At 43.5% G+C, this 19,607-nt stretch overlaps 1 protein-coding gene across 1 annotated transcript in view; it reads left to right on the top strand.

Annotated features, from left to right (window-relative positions):
- The window catches only part of LOC144762162 (uncharacterized), a 29,763-nt gene extending 10,902 nt beyond the window's left edge, over positions 1–18,861 (top strand). The window contains exon 2 of the mRNA XM_078647322.1: positions 16,343–18,861. Within this exon, the coding sequence (XP_078503448.1) occupies positions 16,683–18,110 (1,428 nt within the window). The 5' untranslated portion in view covers positions 16,343–16,682 and the 3' untranslated portion in view covers positions 18,111–18,861. The remainder of the gene's footprint in view (positions 1–16,342) is intronic.
- Positions 18,862–19,607: the final 746 nt, after the last annotated feature.

Below are 19,607 nucleotides of genomic sequence, written 5' to 3'. Positions count from 1 at the left end.
TTCACAGTCAAGTATTAGGGAAAGACAGAAAGTTTTTGATTGATACAGGGGCAAGTAGGACCACAATTAGTCATGCCGAAGTTCCAGGGGCTCCGCTCTCAGGCTCAAGAAATGTTTCCCTTGGATTTTCAGGAAAACCTATCGTAAATGAGATTTCAAAGCCAGTTACTCTAGAAGTAGGTCCATTGTCCCGCACTACTGATCTGTTACTTACTAAGTCATGTCCAGAAAACCTATTAGGCATTAAAACACTGAAAGAGTTAGGTGCAGTTATATGTTGTTCCCCAGAGGGAATACGATTGTTCCTACGTGACTTCAAGGGTCACTATGTATTACGAGATTTTGATTCAAGACTTTCTAATGTCCCACAGCATTTATGGGCGCACGGTCCAACTGATGTAGGTTATATGCAAATCACACCCTATCGTGTGACTCTCAAACCAGGTGTAGTGTTACCACGAATCAGACAGTACAGATTGCCACCCGAGGCTGTAGCAGCCTTATCCAAAATTATTGACGAGCTCATCGCTCAAGGAGTAGTTGTAGAAACTGACTCCAATGTATGCAATTCTCCGATCATTCCAGTCATGAAACGTACTGATCCAAATGCACCCCCAGTATATCGATTAGTGATCGACCTACGAGAGCTTAATAAATGTATTATTCCTCAGTACCCAGTTGTTCCAGACATCTCTTCCCTATTGACAGCCATTGATTCCGAAGCCATGTTCTTTACAGTAATCGACCTCAAGAATGCATTTTTCAGTGTTCCTATTCATCCAGACAGCCAGTTCCTTTTCGGATTTTGTTTAAATGGAAGGAGCTATATGTTCACACGCGCTCCTCAAGGTTTCACAGAAAGTCCTAGTATTTACAGTCAAGCACTCAAGAGACAACTAGACAACATTCACATGCCAACTGACACTGCCCTGCTCCAGTATGTCGATGATCTACTGATCACAGCCCGTTCTGAACGTGCTTGCGAGCGAGTGTCACTTACAGTCTTGTATTTTCTAGCCGAGATGGGGCACAAGGTGTCCCCTTCTAAGCTTCAATTCTGTGTCCAGCAAGTGGTCTACTTAGGACACTTACTGTCCAAGAGGGGTAGGCAGTTGACACCAGACCGTATCCAGTTAATAGCGAGTCTTCCTCAGCCCAAGACCCAGAAGGAGGTACGTGCTTTTATCGGCCTTACTTCTTACTGCAGACAATGGATTCCTCAGTATGCATTTCTAGCCAAACCACTGATACAGTTAACGACACAGGAGGCAGCCGTAGCGACTGTCCTCCCTTGGACATCTGAACATACACTTAGTTTCAATGAGTTAAAGAAAGCTTTATGCCAAGCTCCAGTTCTAGCTACACCGAACTACAGTAAGCCTTTTACACTTTTCGTTACTGAACGTGAAGGTACAGCATTATCTGTTCTCACACAAGATCAAGCAGGACAATACAAGCCCTGTGCTTATTTTTCGAGCACATTAGATCCTGTAGCCCAGGCTCTGTCTGCGTGCCTCAAGTCAGTTGCAGCCACAGCACTAGCTATCAGACAAAGTGATTCCATAGTCTTAGGACATACCTTGACAGTACAAGTCCCACACTCCGTGGAAGTTCTTTTAAACCGAACACAAACTCAGCACTTGACAATTGCACGTTTAACAGGTTATGAATTGACACTGTTCCAGCCACACATAGAAATCAGACGCTGCAACATCCTTAATCCTGCTACACTGTTGCCATCAGTTAATTCAAATTCTGCCACACATGACTGTGTGGAAGTAGTTAACATTACGACAAAACCAAGGCAAGATCTGACAGATATTCCGTTACCAGACCCCGACCTGACACTTTATGTGGACGGTTCATGTATGAGAACTAGTACAGGAGAACTAGTCGCCGCGTATGCAGTGACTACTGACACCGAAGTTATTGAGACACACCGTATTGACACTCTGTCCGCTCAAGCAGCAGAGCTAGTTGCTCTGACACAAGCCTGCATACACGCCAAGAACTTGAAAGTTAATGTTTACACAGATTCACGCTACGCATTTGGAGTCGTACACGACTTCGGAGTGCTCTGGCAGGAGAGAGGTTTCATGACTTCTCATGGAACCAAGATTCAGCATGGTCTCCTTATTCAAGCTCTGTTAGATGCAATACATTTACCGACATCCATCGCTATCATGAAATGCAAAGCACATACGAAAGCCATTGACATTATTTCTCAGGGTAACGATCTAGCAGATCGCACAGCCAAACTTACAGCACAGACTCCAGACTTTCAAGTTAATCCGACACAGACACATACTCCAGATCCGACTACATGCATAACAGTTAAGGACCCTACTCAAGATGTCATAGATATCCAGTTACATGCTACTCCCGAAGAAATTGAGAAATGGTCCGAACAAGGAGGGGTCCAGACAGACCAAGGATGGTTAACAAAGGGTAGAGCCACATGGTTTCTCCCCGACTCTATGGTTCAAGTCATTATTAATACCGCACATAGTCCAGCACATTTAGGGGAAAAAGCTATGTTAGACAGTATCCAGAACATTTGGTTCAACAAGCATTTACGAGCTGCAGCCAAGCAGAAAGTCCGTACCTGTATGATATGTTGTCAGTTTAATCCAGCTAAAAGTGTCCCGGTGGAACAAGGTGGATTCCAGCACCCTGACCACCCTTTTGAAGTCCTCCAGATGGATTATATTCAGATGGAGCGATGTCGAGGTTTCAAGTATGTCCTTGTAGTTGTATGCGCTTTGTCCAGGTGGACAGAAGCATATCCAGTCCCAGATTACACAGCCGCGACCACTGCCAAGCAGTTGGTTCGTGAGTTCTTCCCCCGTTATGGACTCCCTAGAGTCGTATATTCTGATAACGGCCAGCCATTCTCATCTGAACTCATGAAGCATGTTTCCCTTTTGCTAGGGTACCAGTGGAAGTTCCATTGTGTACGCCATCCTGAAGCAGCCGGTCTCGTTGAGAGACATAATCAGACTCTGAAAATCCGAATCGCCAAAATATGTAAAGAGAAAGGTGTGGACTGGCTAGTAGCTCTGCCAGTCGCTTTATTTTATATGCGCATGGTCGCACATTCCAGATCAGGTCTGTCCCCGTACGAGGTCGTTTTCGGCCGCCCCCCTAACATGTGGGGTACTCCTAGACCCCGAAGTATTACCGATGTTTCAAGTAATATGTTGACAGATTACCTAGCTTCCTTGATGTCTGCCCTCAACTCATGTCGTTCACAGGTTGCCGCCGCATTTCCAGACAATACCGAGGTGGCACCGCACGAAATCGTTCCAGGATCCATGGTGATGGTCCGCAACTTTGACAGATCAAGTCCGCTGGAGCCTCGATGGAAAGAGCCCCGACAGGTCCTCCTCACCACCCGTACAGCCGTGAAGTTGGAAGGACGCAAAGGCTGGGTGCACCTTTCTCATGTTAAACTTTTTAATGGACTGAAACCCGCCTTAAGGAACATTTCCCAGGATTCAAAGGATTGCCAGAATATTGTTCTCAAGGACTGTCCCGCAAATGACATTGTTACAACCCCTCCCCTGTTAGAGAAAACTCCGCAGCAGGAGTATAAACAGAAACTACGGTCTAGTAAATTAAGTCAGCCAGTTTGATTGTCTAAGTCCTCCCCTAGGTGAAACGGTTAGACTGTTTCTGACATGTATAAAATAGACCCCCATAGTGAGAGAGTCAGTCAAAACTCAATCCGATGTATCGTTTTTCTATGTTTCATATTATTTCTCAGCATTATGATTTCCTGCACCAGTTATGCATTTTACCTATGTTTCCCAGTTCTTCGTGTAAATAAGTCTGCTAATGCTACAGCAGAGCACACGTTTAGTGATCTGCCCCCTCATGAACTCTCTTACCGCCTCGCTATGCGTAATAACTCCTTTATCCGCATGTTACATTACTCACACCAGACCAGCAATGCCACTAATTGTTGGGTGTGTGGTCGACTTCCCCCTTTCCAGACCCCGAAGGGAGTTCTGCCACTTTTTCCTTATCCTTTTTCACATAATGGTTCGTGTGGAGCATGGTCCACGTTAACGTCATCCTCAACAGATATGTTTTTTCTTAACAGTACATGTTTCCCAGACAAGCAAGGTCTCCCTCACCGAACAGGTTTAGATCTAGAAAATGAAGTGTATAATTTAGGTAATTATTCGTCGAATTTTATGGTCCTGAATGTTCAGTCTGATACTACTCCAGACTTACCTGCTATTTCAGTACTACCAGTCAAAGGCGAATTATGTGTCCGAAATAATGGTTCTGTACATGTAGGACATAGTGAATGTACTACTATTGTCAAGTATAGTGACAGTGGGAAATCTATTTTCAAAGCTTCACGTCATTCATATTTTATTTGTGGTCAAACCGCATATGTTCGTCTGCCCCTCGATTGGGAGGGAACCTGTTACATTGCCTTCCTACTGCCACCAGTTTTCCTAGCCCCACCTGATTATCATAGAAATACACATCTAGTACACATTAGACATAGAAGGGAGTCCCCAATTGTCGATTATACTGAAACTGCTCTAGAACAGTATACAGATTTCAATAGAGGTTTCTTCTTCTTTATAGGACCTATCCAGAATAGTAAGTTAATCCGTAGACTAACCAGAACCCTTGAAGCTGTAGTAAATGAGACTGCCTCTGCTCTAGGTAACTTAACCGAAGAGCAATCTGCTATGAGATTTGTAGTTTTGCAAAATCGTCTCGTCCTTGACGTCATACTGGCCGATAGGGGCGGGGCCTGTAGAGTCATCGGATCTAGTTGCTGCATTTTCATTCCAAATAACGCGCTGTCTGTTTATTCAGCTATAACCAGACTCCATAAAATTGCCCATCTGATACACCAAGATCCAGGCACCTGGACATGGTCCGGTCCGGTTGGTTCTGGAATATAATTACCGCATGGGGATGGAAAATATTGTCCTTTCTAGGTATTGCAGTAGCGATCATATTTAGCTGCTGCCTCTGTATACAATGTGGCCCTGCGATTTGCGGCATTTGTGCTACCTCTTGTATTCCTAGTCCCAAGCCCCGTTCTAAATCCCGTTCCAGGATAATTCGAGACGAGCAAATGATACTGTATGAAATGATAGATGGTATCATGAATATTGATGTTTCCTGATGGAAACGTAGTGACAAGGAGGGAATGTGGAAAAGTAAATTTTGCCATGTTCTGTGTCCCTACGTGTCATCCATCATATGTTATGTGTGCATGATTAAATATGCATATGTACTCCCCATGTCTGATTAATGACGCAATTGTAGTTGTGTCCCCCTCTAGTATGCTAGTTTCCAGTCCTCGTGAATAATACGAATATCAGGCCTATGTAAAGCTACGTTGCCACGTTTCTCAGTGTGCACGTTATTCCATTATAAAGTCCCCGTTTCTAGGCCTCAAAAGGGCCCGGACACCAGATTCAGCTCCTGTCTCCTGAAGCCTCGCTGAGGAGCGATACAGCCCCCACCTGTATCCTCGACCCTTCACTTACTTCCTGCCTCGCAGTGCCCGGCCCAGCCTGGCTCAGTCTCTGAGTCTGCCAAGAGTATGTTATAGTTCCAGTTATCAGTTCAGTCCTCCTTCTCTGCATTCCTAAGCTACTGAACTGCATCAATAGTTTCCGTCATTGTCTAGCCTTCACGTCTCCACGTTAGAGAAATACTGCATTTAATGGTCATTTCATATTCTTCATCACGCACTGCATGTAGAATAATGCATGGTCCAGTCTTAGAATCAAGTTAGCCTTTCCCCTCCTAACTTCTAGTTCATATCAACATGTTCCCTAAACATCAGATACTAGATAGGGTTTAGGTACATGTCGCTCCGACCCTCCAGACTTCAGTCTCTGCTCCTAGCACAGAGTTCATAGCCCCCAGTTTCTCCTAGTGATACGTCATTGCTAGTTTGCGCGCACCATCAGGTTAGAGGTCCCGGCTCCTTAGGTAGCCCCCTCCATGGTTTCCGCCCCATTCATGACATATTCTGTTACGTTTGCATCACATGTCTATGTATACGCCCCGTTACACCTCTTTTCGCCCTTATCTTTCGCGACTGCTACGCGTCACACCTTCTGCTCCACCCACTGCTACGCCTACTGCAATGTAATGCTATGTGTTTGCGTTATGTATATATGCTCATGTATTGTTATTAAAAGTTAGCGCGCTCATCCCAGATCCAGCCCCAGCAGCTGCTGGGCCCTGTCACCCTGTCATCCTATTCCTATGCAGGTTGTCCTGTTCCTGTCCTTATGCTGTATTAAACCTGCAAAACTCCTACTACCTCGAATCTTGACTCTTATTTATTGAGCTATCTGTTATGATATATGTCTAGTCAAAAATAGGGTATTATTTATTTATTTACCACACTACTTCAATTTGGTCCTTCTTCCCTGGTCGACTGTTTTTACTCCTTGTTGGTTGTTTCACAGAGGTGCTAGTTTTCCCTGTTCAGGAGGTGATCTTACTTTTATTATTTAATTGTCAGCTCAGCTCAGCTTGGAGATTCGAGTACTTAGATCACCGGGTTATTATTGGTCCAGTCTGATTTTGGGCGCCATTTTAAGGTCAGGCAGGGCACAGTTTAGGCTCCCGCCTGACTCCCTCTTCCTGATTTTATTAAAATAAGGTTCCGCCTCACTAACCGCTGGGCGCAAGGACCTCCGTGGGCCCCCGCTTTGGATTGCCGTCTTGCTCCTGTCCTCTGCTCGCAATTCCCGACGTCTTTGCTGATGGCTCCGTCAAGACGCTCGTCTCCACACGCGCTGTCAGGCTCCGGCTGGGGCTGGCTTGCTACAAGATGTTCTTCCCTGCATGAGATGGTCCTCGTAGGAGACCCCCGCCTCAACGCCTACCCAAGGGTCGTCTTTTCACATCGGCAGCTTCCACGGATGGGCAGTTCTTCTCCGGTGGCTCTCAGTCCTCCAGGTCAGTGTGTGTCCGCCATTTGCTGACCGGTCTTCTGGGTTGCCTGCTAGTGCGCTCGCCACACTGCTTGTTCCGCTGTAGTAGCTCTCTGCACTCTGCACTTCAGCTCCTCATCCCGTAGATTTGGTAAGGGAGTTTTGTTCGTCTTCTTCAGGGTATTTCTGGGATTTAAACCGGTTACGGTGATCCCTACCCCAGGAGCTCTCTCACAGAGCTCTTATTCGGCGGCCATCTTCCTGGTCAAAAGTACCTACCTACTATAGAGCATTTAAAGCAATTAAATTAAGAAAACAAATATATATACATGGTCCCTTGTGTTGCATGCCTATTGCACCTCCATCAAATGAAATGGTAACAGTTGTAACCATGTCCGTGTATTCATAATTCAGCATTGTCAGTCGCTATAACCAAATAAAATGTATGTGCATGCCACCTAAATCCATAAAATTCACTAAAACTCCACCACAATTCTACTCCCCAAAATTAAAACCACTTAACAATATTGCGGAAGGACTGCTGCATGTTATTTTAAACTTTAGTATCCAGAGGAACTGAATCGAAAACAAAATTCAAACACGGTGTAAGAGACATACTTCTGCTGTTATCCCCATCAGCCCCTCTTTTTTTTTTTAAAGTATCTGTAATGTGACAGGGGCACCATTGCCCTTTCATTATGACTTGAGATAGAATTGGGGGATATTATATTTACACGTTTTGATGATTAATTTATGAGGTTGGATTAGGGATAGACTTGAATTCAACGTTCAGACCTACCGTGACATTACTGGTAATACATGGTTTTATTTGTTTATAATTGCAGATGGACATTCCACCATATATGAATAGTTGAATGAGTCAGTACGCCTTGTATGTTAGGAAGGTTAAAGACATGTTTAATAGCTATTACAATGTGGTTGTAAAATGGACTAGCAATAATAGCTTGGGTCTGCATATAATTTTAGTGTACTGATTTTATTATGTGAGTTTCGGCCCGATATTTGTTAACCTGTTAAAAGGTATAAGGACCATCAGAGGATGGTGACAGTGCAATCATGTTCTGAAATACGATCATATTTGGAATGTTAAATGAGTAGTGAGATACACTATGGTAAGAAAATGGGGTTTTATTAAGAATTTTTGTATGTAGTAGGAAATTGCAAACTGTTTCTCAAACAATATATCAATTAGTAAAATAAGGGACCTCTGCTCTAGATAAGGTTCATAGAACAGGGCAAAATTAGAATTAGTAAAATTTCCGGGCAACCTTAATAAACTTCTCACTTATCCCTGTACCTAATGGGCTTTAAATGCAAAGCTGAGGAAGTACATGGTTTCGGAAATGTATTCATTCTTTATTCCAATAATTATGTACATCTTTTTTCTTAAAAAGGCCCTTATCATATTGAACCAATTGTTATTTGATGGTTTGAAACTATTGCAACAATATAACAACCTCAGGTGGTCCATTCTGGGTTGGATAAATATAGGTTTACTAAGACAACATACATATAAATACAGGTTTCCAAAACAACATCCATATAATCACTCATTAAATTCTCATCCTGCTACATATATACCCAATCATGCCTCCATGCATGCAACAACTGAGAAATGTCCTTTAGTTTTTCACATCTGTAGCATTGTTAGTTTATATTAACATTGACAATCTTATTCTCGTGTTATACATTTTTTTTAATACAAATTGGTTTTCCTCTTGGCTTGCTTCTAATCTTTTGTAACACTTCTGTGGTTGTAACTTAATCTAGTACAAGCATTTCGGCGTTTTGCCATATGCAGACAGACAAAAAGGGCCTGAGAAGATATATAGACTGGCAGGGGGCGACTCCCCTTCGACAATTTCATACAACATTAATAGGCACCTGGGTCTGGTCGAAGATAGCGGAGGAGTGCAGGAGTGTCCTTTTATAGACCATTTTCCCTCACCCACCCGAAGGTGCCATGCTTCATCATAGGATAACCTCCTCTCAATGTGAACCTGGTCACAAAGTGGACTACAATCCACTCTCTGAGAGGGAGGGCTAAGGGATGTTTTAAGTGTAGGCTGAGGTATACTAAAACCTGTGGATGAGCTGGGTGTGGTGAGGGGTGTGAAAGGGTTTGTGAAAAGTGTGTGCAAGTTAAAACGAACTCCAGGGGCACAAAAGACTTCCTTGGGGCATCCCAGGGTTTGGATTAGGAGCAAAACATATAGCAGGAGTGGATTAAACCTGTCATAGTATTGTGATGGTCAGCATGTTTCAGCCTCATATCCTCAGTAGAGGTGTAGCAGCTTTCCTTAGGACCAGTAGTGAGTAGTATGCCTTCTGGTACATTGCAGAAACATACACACCCATAAAAAGGTATACTAGACCAATGGTTGGAGTGGACCTCGACTCAGTCTCACCGCTAAATGTGTTACCTGACAGAAATAACAAAATTAAAGAATCACACAATAATTTGATGCGATGCACTCACTCCAGATATCAATTTTTTTTGAGGGAAAGGTGATGTACACTCTATAGCCTTATACTAATTGGGTACTATCAACCACCCACTTCATTTGATCAGTGACAAAATTGGTATTTTGAATAATTAGTATGCTTACCGCTGTGTTGGGTAACCACAGACACTCTCACCTCGGCGCAAAACACAAGGTGTATTTAAGTTCTATGAGGGGAAATATTGGTGGCTAAGCAGTTGTAGGTGAATGGCACCTAGACCAATAAACGGTAAACCGTTGACTCCAAAAGAATTCCTAAGGGTAATGTTTGTGATAAATCTATTTGTTTTGAATAGTGGATAGCGCCATGATCTATTGGCAGGACGCCAATGTAGTCTTATTGTCAAATCCTTTAATATGTTCTATCCCCCTAGTGGGGGTTTGTGTTATTGTTCGAGTGAATTGCAGCATATAAGTGAGGTGAGCTGACATGACAAAATGCCTTCCTTCTTGATCTTATAACCGCCGTGTTGCATTGGGCTTACTCAGATGGCCTTTTCTGGTGATGGTATCTGTGGTTATCTGACTCAGAGGGTAAGCTTACCAATTAGTCAAAAGGCCAATGTTGTCACTGATCAAATGAAGTGGATGGTTGATAGTAGCCAACTAGTATAAAGATATAGAGTGTTAATCACCGTTCCCTCAAAACCAATGGTATTTGGAGTGAGCGCATCGCATGAAGTTATTGCTTGATTCTTTCATTAAGTTATTTCTTTCAGGTAACACATTTACCGGTGGGACTCTGAGTTGCGATCCATCCAACCACTGGTCTAGTATACCTATTTATGGATGTGTATGTTTCTGCAGTGTACTAGATGGCATACTTCTCACTATTGGTCCTGAAGCATGCCGCTACACTTCTACAGATGGTACGAGGCTGAAGCATGTTGACCATCACATTACTATGCAAAAACAAAGGGGATGATGGACGGAGTGTTGAACATTGCAAGCACTCACCCCCAGTCAACTGATCTAGGTTTAATCCATCCTCATTCTTTAGCTCACTCCGCCACCCCAGTTCAGACATGGCTATATGAAAATCAGTCTGACCCTGTGCCTCATGGGAACAGTCCAGCCCGAACTGCCAAGCCATGTCTTCCCTGGACCGGAAACAAGCATCCTGGGACCGGTTTCGGGCTCACAGCCCTCATCAGCCATGCTATCTTGAATCCAGTGGCAAAGTGAGCAGGGGACCCACGTCGGGGCATACCCTGCCAACTTAGGGTGAACAACGCAAAACCAAAGGGGATGATGGACGGAGTGTTGAACATTGCAAGCACTCACCCCCAGTCAACTGGTCTGGGTTTAATCCATCATCATTCTTTAGCTCACTCCGCCACCCCAGTTCAGACATGGCTATATAGCCAGAAACTGGTCCCAGGATGCTTGTTTCCGGTCCAGGGAAGACATGGCTTGGCAGTTCGGGCTGGACTGTGCCCATGAGGCACAGGATCAAGACTGATTTGCATATATCTGTGTCTGAACTGGGGTGCCAAAGTGAGCTAAAGAACGATGATGGATTCAACCCAGGTCTGTGACTGTGGGTGAGTGTCTGAAAAGTTTCAGTGCTCCGTCCGTCATCTCCTTGTGTTTGCTTCAACACATTACTATGACAGGTTGAATCCACTCCTGCTATAGGTTTTGCTCTTAATCCTAACCCTGGGATACTCCAATAAAGTCTTTGGTGTCCTCTGAGTTACTATTAACTTGCACATTCTTTCTACAAACCCTTTCACACCCGTAACCGCACCCTGCTCATCCACAGGTTTTAGTATACCCAAGCCTACCCTTAAACATCCCTGTGCTCCTCCCTCTCAGAGAGGAGGTTGTAACCCGCTTAGTGACGAGGTTACATTGCAGGGAGGTTACCCTGTGATGAAGCATGCCACCTTCAGGTGAGTGAGGGAAACCGTCCTATAAATGGGACACTCCTGCACTCTCTGCTATCCTCCACCAGACCCAGGGGCCTATTTATGTTATAGTTGTTCCCATATGGCATGTGTGACAGCCCTCAGATAGCTAACAAGCATTGGCAAAGCCCATAGGTACTATCTACACTCATCATTACGCATGCATGGCTATATGCTACCGGGCACTTTTAAAATGTAGTTACCAATCCAAAGTAGTGGTACAAAGCAGTTTTTTTTTTTAAATTATGGGAGTGGGAGGCTGGCAGTAGTTTACTGCCTGGTCCTCCCCCCAAAAATAAAGATATGAGCTGTTGGGAGAGCAATAAGTAGTGGTGAGGAGGGAGAGAAGAAGCTGCACACAAGATGGAACACTTATCCTGTCCAGAAGCGTTGATTTGCCCAAGGTTTGGCTGGTTGATGTCTTTTGTGCAATGCTGGGTGCACTTCATCCCAACATTTAGGGGGCAAAGTATCGGGCTTAGTTGATCTTATGCCAGGAACTGCCAGATCATGCCCTGCAGAGGGAGGAGCTGTGCTGGATATCCAAGGAGACATGTAGACTTTGCACTCTGACAGTTCAGCTCCGTATACTGGCTTTGTCTAATGCAAAACTCCTAATCCTCTTACATAATTCTAACCACCAATCTGCTACATAAATGTAGAGGGGACCATTACATGCAAATCGATGACCATAGTAATAATTTCTGTACTCCCTAATCAGCCCTCTCTCCAAGGACAAAACAAGCACTGAAAATGCAATTGGTCTCTTCTTTGATTAAGTTAAAGCCATTTGCTTTTCTAATGGTATTCTATAGCAAAGCAAATGGCTTTACCTTAATGAAAGGCGAGACCTATTGCATTTTTAAAGCTTGTTTATATAGCACAGATGTCAACCCGCAGTGAGAAAAATATTCCTCCACCATTGTACCCCATAATTAAAGTTTATGGAATGCTGCATAATTAATGATGTGCCCAATTATAGTTGACTTAACAAGAGTGGCCACGCTGGAATCCAGATAACAAACAGCAGAGGCATCTGGAGTGTTGCACACCTGTGGCCACAGTAAACAGCAGGCACACCATTGGTGCACAGGGACACGTGCTCAAGCCCATATTGATAAGTGGTCTTGCAGCATAAGACCTGAGTTCGAACCCCAGTTTTGGTAGTTGAGCAAACGACAACCGTGATGCCGGGCATTTTTCTCCATCTCAGAGCAGTGACATATTTACAACCTGAAAATATGTCTACATCAGCAGTACTTTCAGTGTAAGGGTGCAATAGGGATATTTATAGAGCAGCTGACTTTGCATCTGAAGATCTCAGGTACAGTTTTGGCCCGTAAAGAATCTGAGAGCACGGGATTCTCGGCAACTCACTCCATCTCCCTGTGTAAAAACACATGTACTGGAGCAACAGAGGCCATCGAGGGTGGCAAGCCTTGGCAGCGGGCATGGTAGTACCGGAAAGGCTAAATGCGTAGCTACAATTAGAGCAGCAGGTGCAGTGACACCGGTGCCAAAGCCATTGAACCCTGCCCCCTCTCCCCCTAGCAATAACCCGAGGCTTTACCAGCTATGAATGGCTATTGCGTTTGTACCAAAAAGGGGTAACCCTGTGTCCCTCAGAACCTGGGTATGTATGGTTAAAGACAAAAATGGTTCCGTCGGGTGAATCAATTGCTTTTACGTGAAGGCTAGGTTAGCTCATAACAGAAGATAACAAATTTTAAGAGAAAACCTCTCTGACAACAAATAAAATTCAAAGTATTTTTATGAAAGAACAAAGTCACATTAAAACACCGGAATTACTTCATTCCATTTCAATTTCAATTATAAGTGAAAAAGTGACTATTGGTGAACAAGGTGAATAGTGCAACAGTTTCAGTGACACTTATTTACAAATATTTACAAAGTTTATACAAGGAAGAATGGGCGAGGGGAAAGATTTTTGGCGGTCAGAGTTCTGAGTTAATACTCCAAGGAGACAGATGGTGACTGTGCCTGTTCCCGGAGGGTTCTTGACCAGTACTGTGCGTCGACGTTTCGATCCTAATGTGCCCCGGTTGGTGGTCACGCGGATCTTTATCAAGACAAGGGGGGGGGGTGGTACAGGGGGAAGGGGGGGGGGGTGACTTGGTTGTATTGATTTCCGGATACACAGGAGGCGACAGTCACACGCTGTGCGTAGGCCAATAGGTCAATCTCACATGGAGAAACACTTTCCAATAGAGCAGGGAACCGGCTTTCATTTCTCGCGGTCGCTCGATCAACAGGCACAGTCACCATCTGTCTCCTTGGAGTATTAACTCAGAACTCTGACCGCCAAAAATCTTTCCCCTCGCCCATTCTTCCTTGTATAAACTTTGTAAATATTTGTAAATAAGTGTCACTGAAACTGTTGCACTATTCACCTTGTTCACCAATAGTCACTTTTTCACTTATAATTGAAATTGAAATGGAATGAAGTAATTCCGGTGTTTTAATGTGACTTTGTTCTTTCATAAAAATACTTTGAATTTTATTTGTTGTCAGAGAGGTTTTCTCTTAAAATTTGTTATCTTCTGTTATGAGCTAACCTAGCCTTCACGTAAAAGCAATTGATTCACCCGACGGACCCATTTTTGTCTTTAACCATGAATGGCTATTGCAGCATACTGAAAATGACATTCACTTTCAGCTAGAAACCCCTTCATTACTTTTCTTACTTTTACCAAGCATTTTCCTTTTATTCTGCAGCAGTTTGCAGCTACCACAGAACTCAGTACATTAACACCTAAAAATAGCCATGCTGGTTAGTCGCCCGCTAAATAGCTGAAGGCACAAAATAATTATTGACACATTACTCTAGTTAGGTAGTGTAGTAAAGTTTGTGTGCCTTAAAAGACATGCTGTAATGCATTAACACCCTAGCTCTAATTCTCAATCACTTAAATACAAGGCATCACTTAAACGTAAGTTAATTTAATGCAGCATCTGGGTAAACTCCAATGAAGCAACAAACTTCACCCATACAATAACGAACCCTGCTCTCGTTCTCTCTCTCTCTCTAATCCCTTCACCTTTGTGGTCTCCATTCAACACTGCTGCCCACTCCCCGACTCACTACCCTCCTGCCATCAATCCTGTGCACCCCATGCTCCGCCTGTCCCCATCCCTCTGCCCCACACCTTGCTGCCTCTCAGCGACATCCTTCTACCTTCTGCCACCCTCCTGCTCGCCTCTAACTCCTGACAAGCCAGAGCAGCACCGCGACACGACCACGGATGGCACAAGGCAGAAGATGTCAAGTGTGAAACACGCATGCACATGTATTCTTTTTTTATTTTTTTTAAACAGCAAGTCGTTCAAACGTGTTCCGAGACCGTAAAATTCTCCTGGCCATGGCTGTTAGGAGATTTTGCGTAAGGAGAGAGACCACTTGGAAGCGGCGGAAGGAGACATGATACATACATCTAAGAAAGACAACTTTCTATTTCCCAATGAGAGATTTGTTTTGAAAAGTCTGTTATGTTTGTTTGGCAGCAAAAGACGGCACAAGATAAATATCAGCAGGGGCTTGAACAAAGAATACTGAAACCTCACCAGCACCCCCAGTACCCATGACTGGATTCAGTGTATTCCAAACTTGCTCCAGTGGTGTACCAAAAGAAAACAAAAACATCCCCTGCATTCAGGCATTGATCTGCCCACAAGCACAATGGGAAATCCACATGTGTGCCTGTCGGCTTGTTATGTCACTGCGCAGTCTGCACTTTAAATGCAGCACTTTTCTCCTCTCCCTCCCCCTGACACTACAAATGAGTCAAATTGGGCGGGGCTCCTCCGATCTTAAAGTATTTGATTCTCCCCACATCGGCTCCTTTTCCAAACAAACAGCACAGGAGATTGTAGAAGAGATAAAGACCAGGAACCGGTGCTGCTCGGCACAGTCAGAGTGAAGTAAAAACAGTGGCAGTGGTAGAAAGAATAAAAAATAACACACAGAAGAACAACCAGCTCCAACAGGAATAAATTGCCTTGCGCAAAACACGAAACTGAAACCAGCAAGCAATGGCCGGGTCACGAGTCTGAAAGTGGTGAAGGCGGGTCTTGTGCAGAGGAAGGAGCAGGACTGACAAAGAAACGCAAAGGGGGGTGGGGCGGCGGGCGAGCGAGAAGGCATCGGACTTGGGGGGGAGAGGAGGGTTTTTATAGGAACAGGAAGAAATTGCCTTGCAAAACTTAAACGAGCAAGCGGCGGGGACGAGCGAGAAGACATCGGACTGCGGGGAGAGGTTTTTTTTTTATAGGAATGGGAAGAAATTGCCTCGCAAAACTGAAACGAGCAAGCAGCTGTCTCTCTGAGACAGAGGGAATGGTCTGCGCGGGGAGAGAGTCAGAGGGAAGGGGAAACAAATAGTGCTTACCCAGTAATTAAAGCCCACAGTATCATGCCGCCAGTAAAAGATCAAATCCTGATGGGTGGGGCCAAAAGAAGACAATGTTGCAACAAGGCGGGACTAAGAAGCCTCCTTTACAATCAAAAGGCAGCGTTTTGCATCTAAGCTGACACTAACTAGCCAATTACAAAGATGGGCAGGGCTTCAACTCCGCTTCCGAGAGCTTTGGAATCTGTATTGATTCCAAGAAGCTCTCGGATGCGGAGGGCAGCGCATGCACGCTTCTTTCGACAGCCAAGACCTAAAAAGGATAACAAGGGGAAAAAGCTGCTGGTAAAGAGGAAAGGCATTCTAGGTGTTTGTTGTAAGCAGGGCTAATTGACCTCATGTAGCGAGATGTCTCTGTTTATCCAAATTAAGGCTTAAGAAGTTGTTTTATTGCCTCAATGCCCTTCATATCTTTGTTATGTTTTCTAGATTTTGCTAAGCTCGACTCAATATGCAGTCAATTACTGTTTGTGTTTTCATGTAAGTTATTAAATTTGAGGCATATGTTTTCATTCTTGTGAAATTCTTTTTTTCTCCTAATCCAACAGGTGCCTGGCCTACAGCAAGAAAGGAAAAAACGATTTTCTCTTTGGATGCCTTTTGTCATTGGAAAAAAAATAGCAGCAGCAGCTTGTACAGAGGATCAACTTTCAATTGCAGTACTATTCAAAGAAAACCTCCTTCTTAGATACTCGTAGATCAGAATGTGATTTCAAGAAAACAAACACATTTTAAAGGTGCCTGGCTTCTCTTAGTCACATTTATCTGTTTGAGCTGGCACATGTGCACAAACTGTAAAGACTTTAAGGAATTAAATGAGCAAAGATTGACTTCATAGCAACCTTTAATATGGCATTGTTTATGTAATGAACGCGATACCACTTTAAAATGGAGCAACGTCTTGTACCACATCAAAGAACTTGCACTGATAGGCAACCATATAAATGTACTGAGTGTGGCAAGGGTTTTAGGACAAAAAGATACGTAATCGTACATCAAAGAATCCACCGAGGGGAAAAACCATATAATTGTACTGAATGTGGCAGGGCTTTTAGGACAAGTGGGGAAGTACTAGTACATAAGAGACTCCACTTTGAAGAAAGGCCGTTTAAATGTACAGATTGCGACAAGGCTTTCAAGATAAAACAATTGCTGATGCTACACCTGAGAACCCACACTTTAGAGAAACCATATAAATGTACTGAATGTTACAGGGGTTTTAGGTCCAACCAGCACCTAAAGGTACATCGTGCAACTCACTCCATGAAAAGACCATATGAATGTACTGAATGTGAGAAGGCGTTCAAGACCAAACGAGTGCTGATGCTACATCAGAGAATTCACACTGGTGAAAAACCACATCAATGTGGCAAATGTGATAAGGCTTTTAAATCGAAGGAACAGCTAATGCTACATGATAGAAATCACACTGGTGAGAAACCGTACAAATGTCTGATGTGTGGTAAGGGATTCAAGACAAGAGCTGAGCAATCGCTTCATCAGAGAACCCACACTGGTGAAAAACCCTATAGCTGTACTGAATGTGGCAGAGCTTGCATATCAAAAGGTGCATTAATAAGGCATCAGAGAGCCCACTCTGACGAAAGACCCCATACCTGTATTGAATGTGATAAAGCTTTCAAAACAAAAGTACAACTAATACAACACCAGAAAATTCACACTGGGGAAAAACCATTCAAGTGTACTGAATGCAACAAGGCATTTGTAACAAACGGACAACTAATTGTACATGTAACAACTCATTCTAGTGAAAGACCATATAAATGCCCTGAATGTGAAAAGGCTTTCAAATTGAAGAAACACCTTCAGTACCATCAAACTACCCACTCCGGTGAAAAGCCATTTAAATGCATTGAATGTGAGAAGACTTTCAAATCAAGAGACTGGCTGATGCTGCATCAGAGAATCCACACTGGGGAAAAGCCATTTACATGTACAGAATGTGACAAAGCTTTCATAAGCAAAGCACATTTAAATCTACATCAAAAAACCCATACCGGTGAAAGACATTTTAAATGTTCTGAATGTGGCAAGGCTTTCCAGACAAAGCATGCGCTAATAGCACACCAGAGAACCCACACTGGTGAAAGACCATTTAAATGTCCTGAATGTGAAAAATCTTTTAGACATAAGCAAGGCCTTCAGTACCATCAAAATACCCACCCTAGAGAGAGCTCCTACACATGTAAGGAATGTGACAAGACTTTCAAGGGGAAAACATGGCTGGAGAAACATCTCAGAAAACACGGAGCTGAAATACCATATTATAGTACTGAATATGAGCAGGCATTCTGATCAAGAGGAGAGTTAATGCTATATTGGTTAATACAATCTAGTACATAATGACGGAGTAACTGTTTGCTATTAACAGAGATACAGAACATGCACCATAGAAAAGAAAAACTACAGAAGAGTAAAATAAATACGGAAGTGTCTGTAACCGCAGGTAACAAAGTCCTGAGAATCTGCTCCCCTTCCCTATTCTAGCCTGTAACCTCCGATTCGAATTGTGCCCACAAATAAATGAAACAGTTGGATATGAAACTCATTAAATTAGTGCATGGTCACAGGTACAGCTTTTTAAACAACGATACGCCAGAGATTATGTATTGCGAGAGATGGAAGAAGCATGGACATTACTAAAATTGACTACAGTACTAGGTCTATGGACAGCTAATTGTATCCAAGAACACTAATGTACTGAAGCTACTGTAATTATTTTTTTTCCCCAAAAAGAATTAGTACGTGCGTTAACCAACAGCACAGGTGTCCTTCAATATGAAAAGCACAAGTAAAACGGGCTACAGAAGCAGAAAAAGTAACTGTTAAAATGTTAGAAAATGCAGCTATGGAAAAGACATGAAAACTGGAAAGTTTGTGATCATCAAGGCCTGTTAGAGCTATCCCACATTGACCAGAAATATATACATCAGTGCTATTTGGGGAAAAACTACGATCCTTCTACAGAGAATTGTAATTATTGCATAGGTCACATAAATAGAAAAAATATGTAAATCAAATAAATGCAGAAAGGAGTGGAAATGCACACTTTTTATGTCACATTTAATTGAGTTTTAATGTACATAAGTGTTAGTTTTAGGTTTCCAACACTTGTAACTTGACATAGCTTTCCCAACAAGGTAACCATGAAATAACTAAACACTTACACAGACTGCCCCATCACCCCATGCTTCTTCTCTTACCTAGAATCCCTCTAAATTTCGCTTCACAATAGTTTCTGGGTTTTGTCCCATCGTTCGCATCAGTATGTAGCTGCCCATAGTTTCCTTCAGTCTTTGGAGTTACTTATACTGTGATCTTCTGTCCAGCCCCCACCCCCGGGTGGCTTGAGTAGCATTCCTCTGTATCACATGCTGTCCTATAGCTTCCCAAATTACTGAGGGCACCCCCTGCCTTCATACACCAGTTTTTACAGAGCTGCACTTCCTTCACCCATGTCTTGTTCATCACCCCCCATTTCTTCTCAATTTTTTTTTGAGCAGTAGGTTTACCAGGTGCTTTTGGTGTGATGGTCTGCCGGAGTCTCCCTACACTGCTAGTAGCAGCATGGTCACCTGCTCCTCTATTGGTGTACCCACAGCGGCTTTGGGCCTAGTCTGCACCCCGTCCAAAACATCTCTAGTGTGTGTGTGGAGGGAGGGTCTCTGTTGGCCACAGCCTTGTAAGAACCTGTCATCAGGTGCCCTTCCTGTTTTGTGCAATAGCGTTTTACTGTAGTATATTCTGTGCAATATTTTAATTTTGATCAGGCACCTGTATCCCCACCTCTGG

Source organism: Lissotriton helveticus, chromosome 6 (assembly GCF_964261635.1).
Source record: "Lissotriton helveticus chromosome 6, aLisHel1.1, whole genome shotgun sequence".
NCBI classification, from domain to species: Eukaryota; Metazoa; Chordata; class Amphibia; order Caudata; family Salamandridae; genus Lissotriton; species Lissotriton helveticus.
This window is presented reverse-complemented; position numbering and strand designations above follow the sequence as displayed.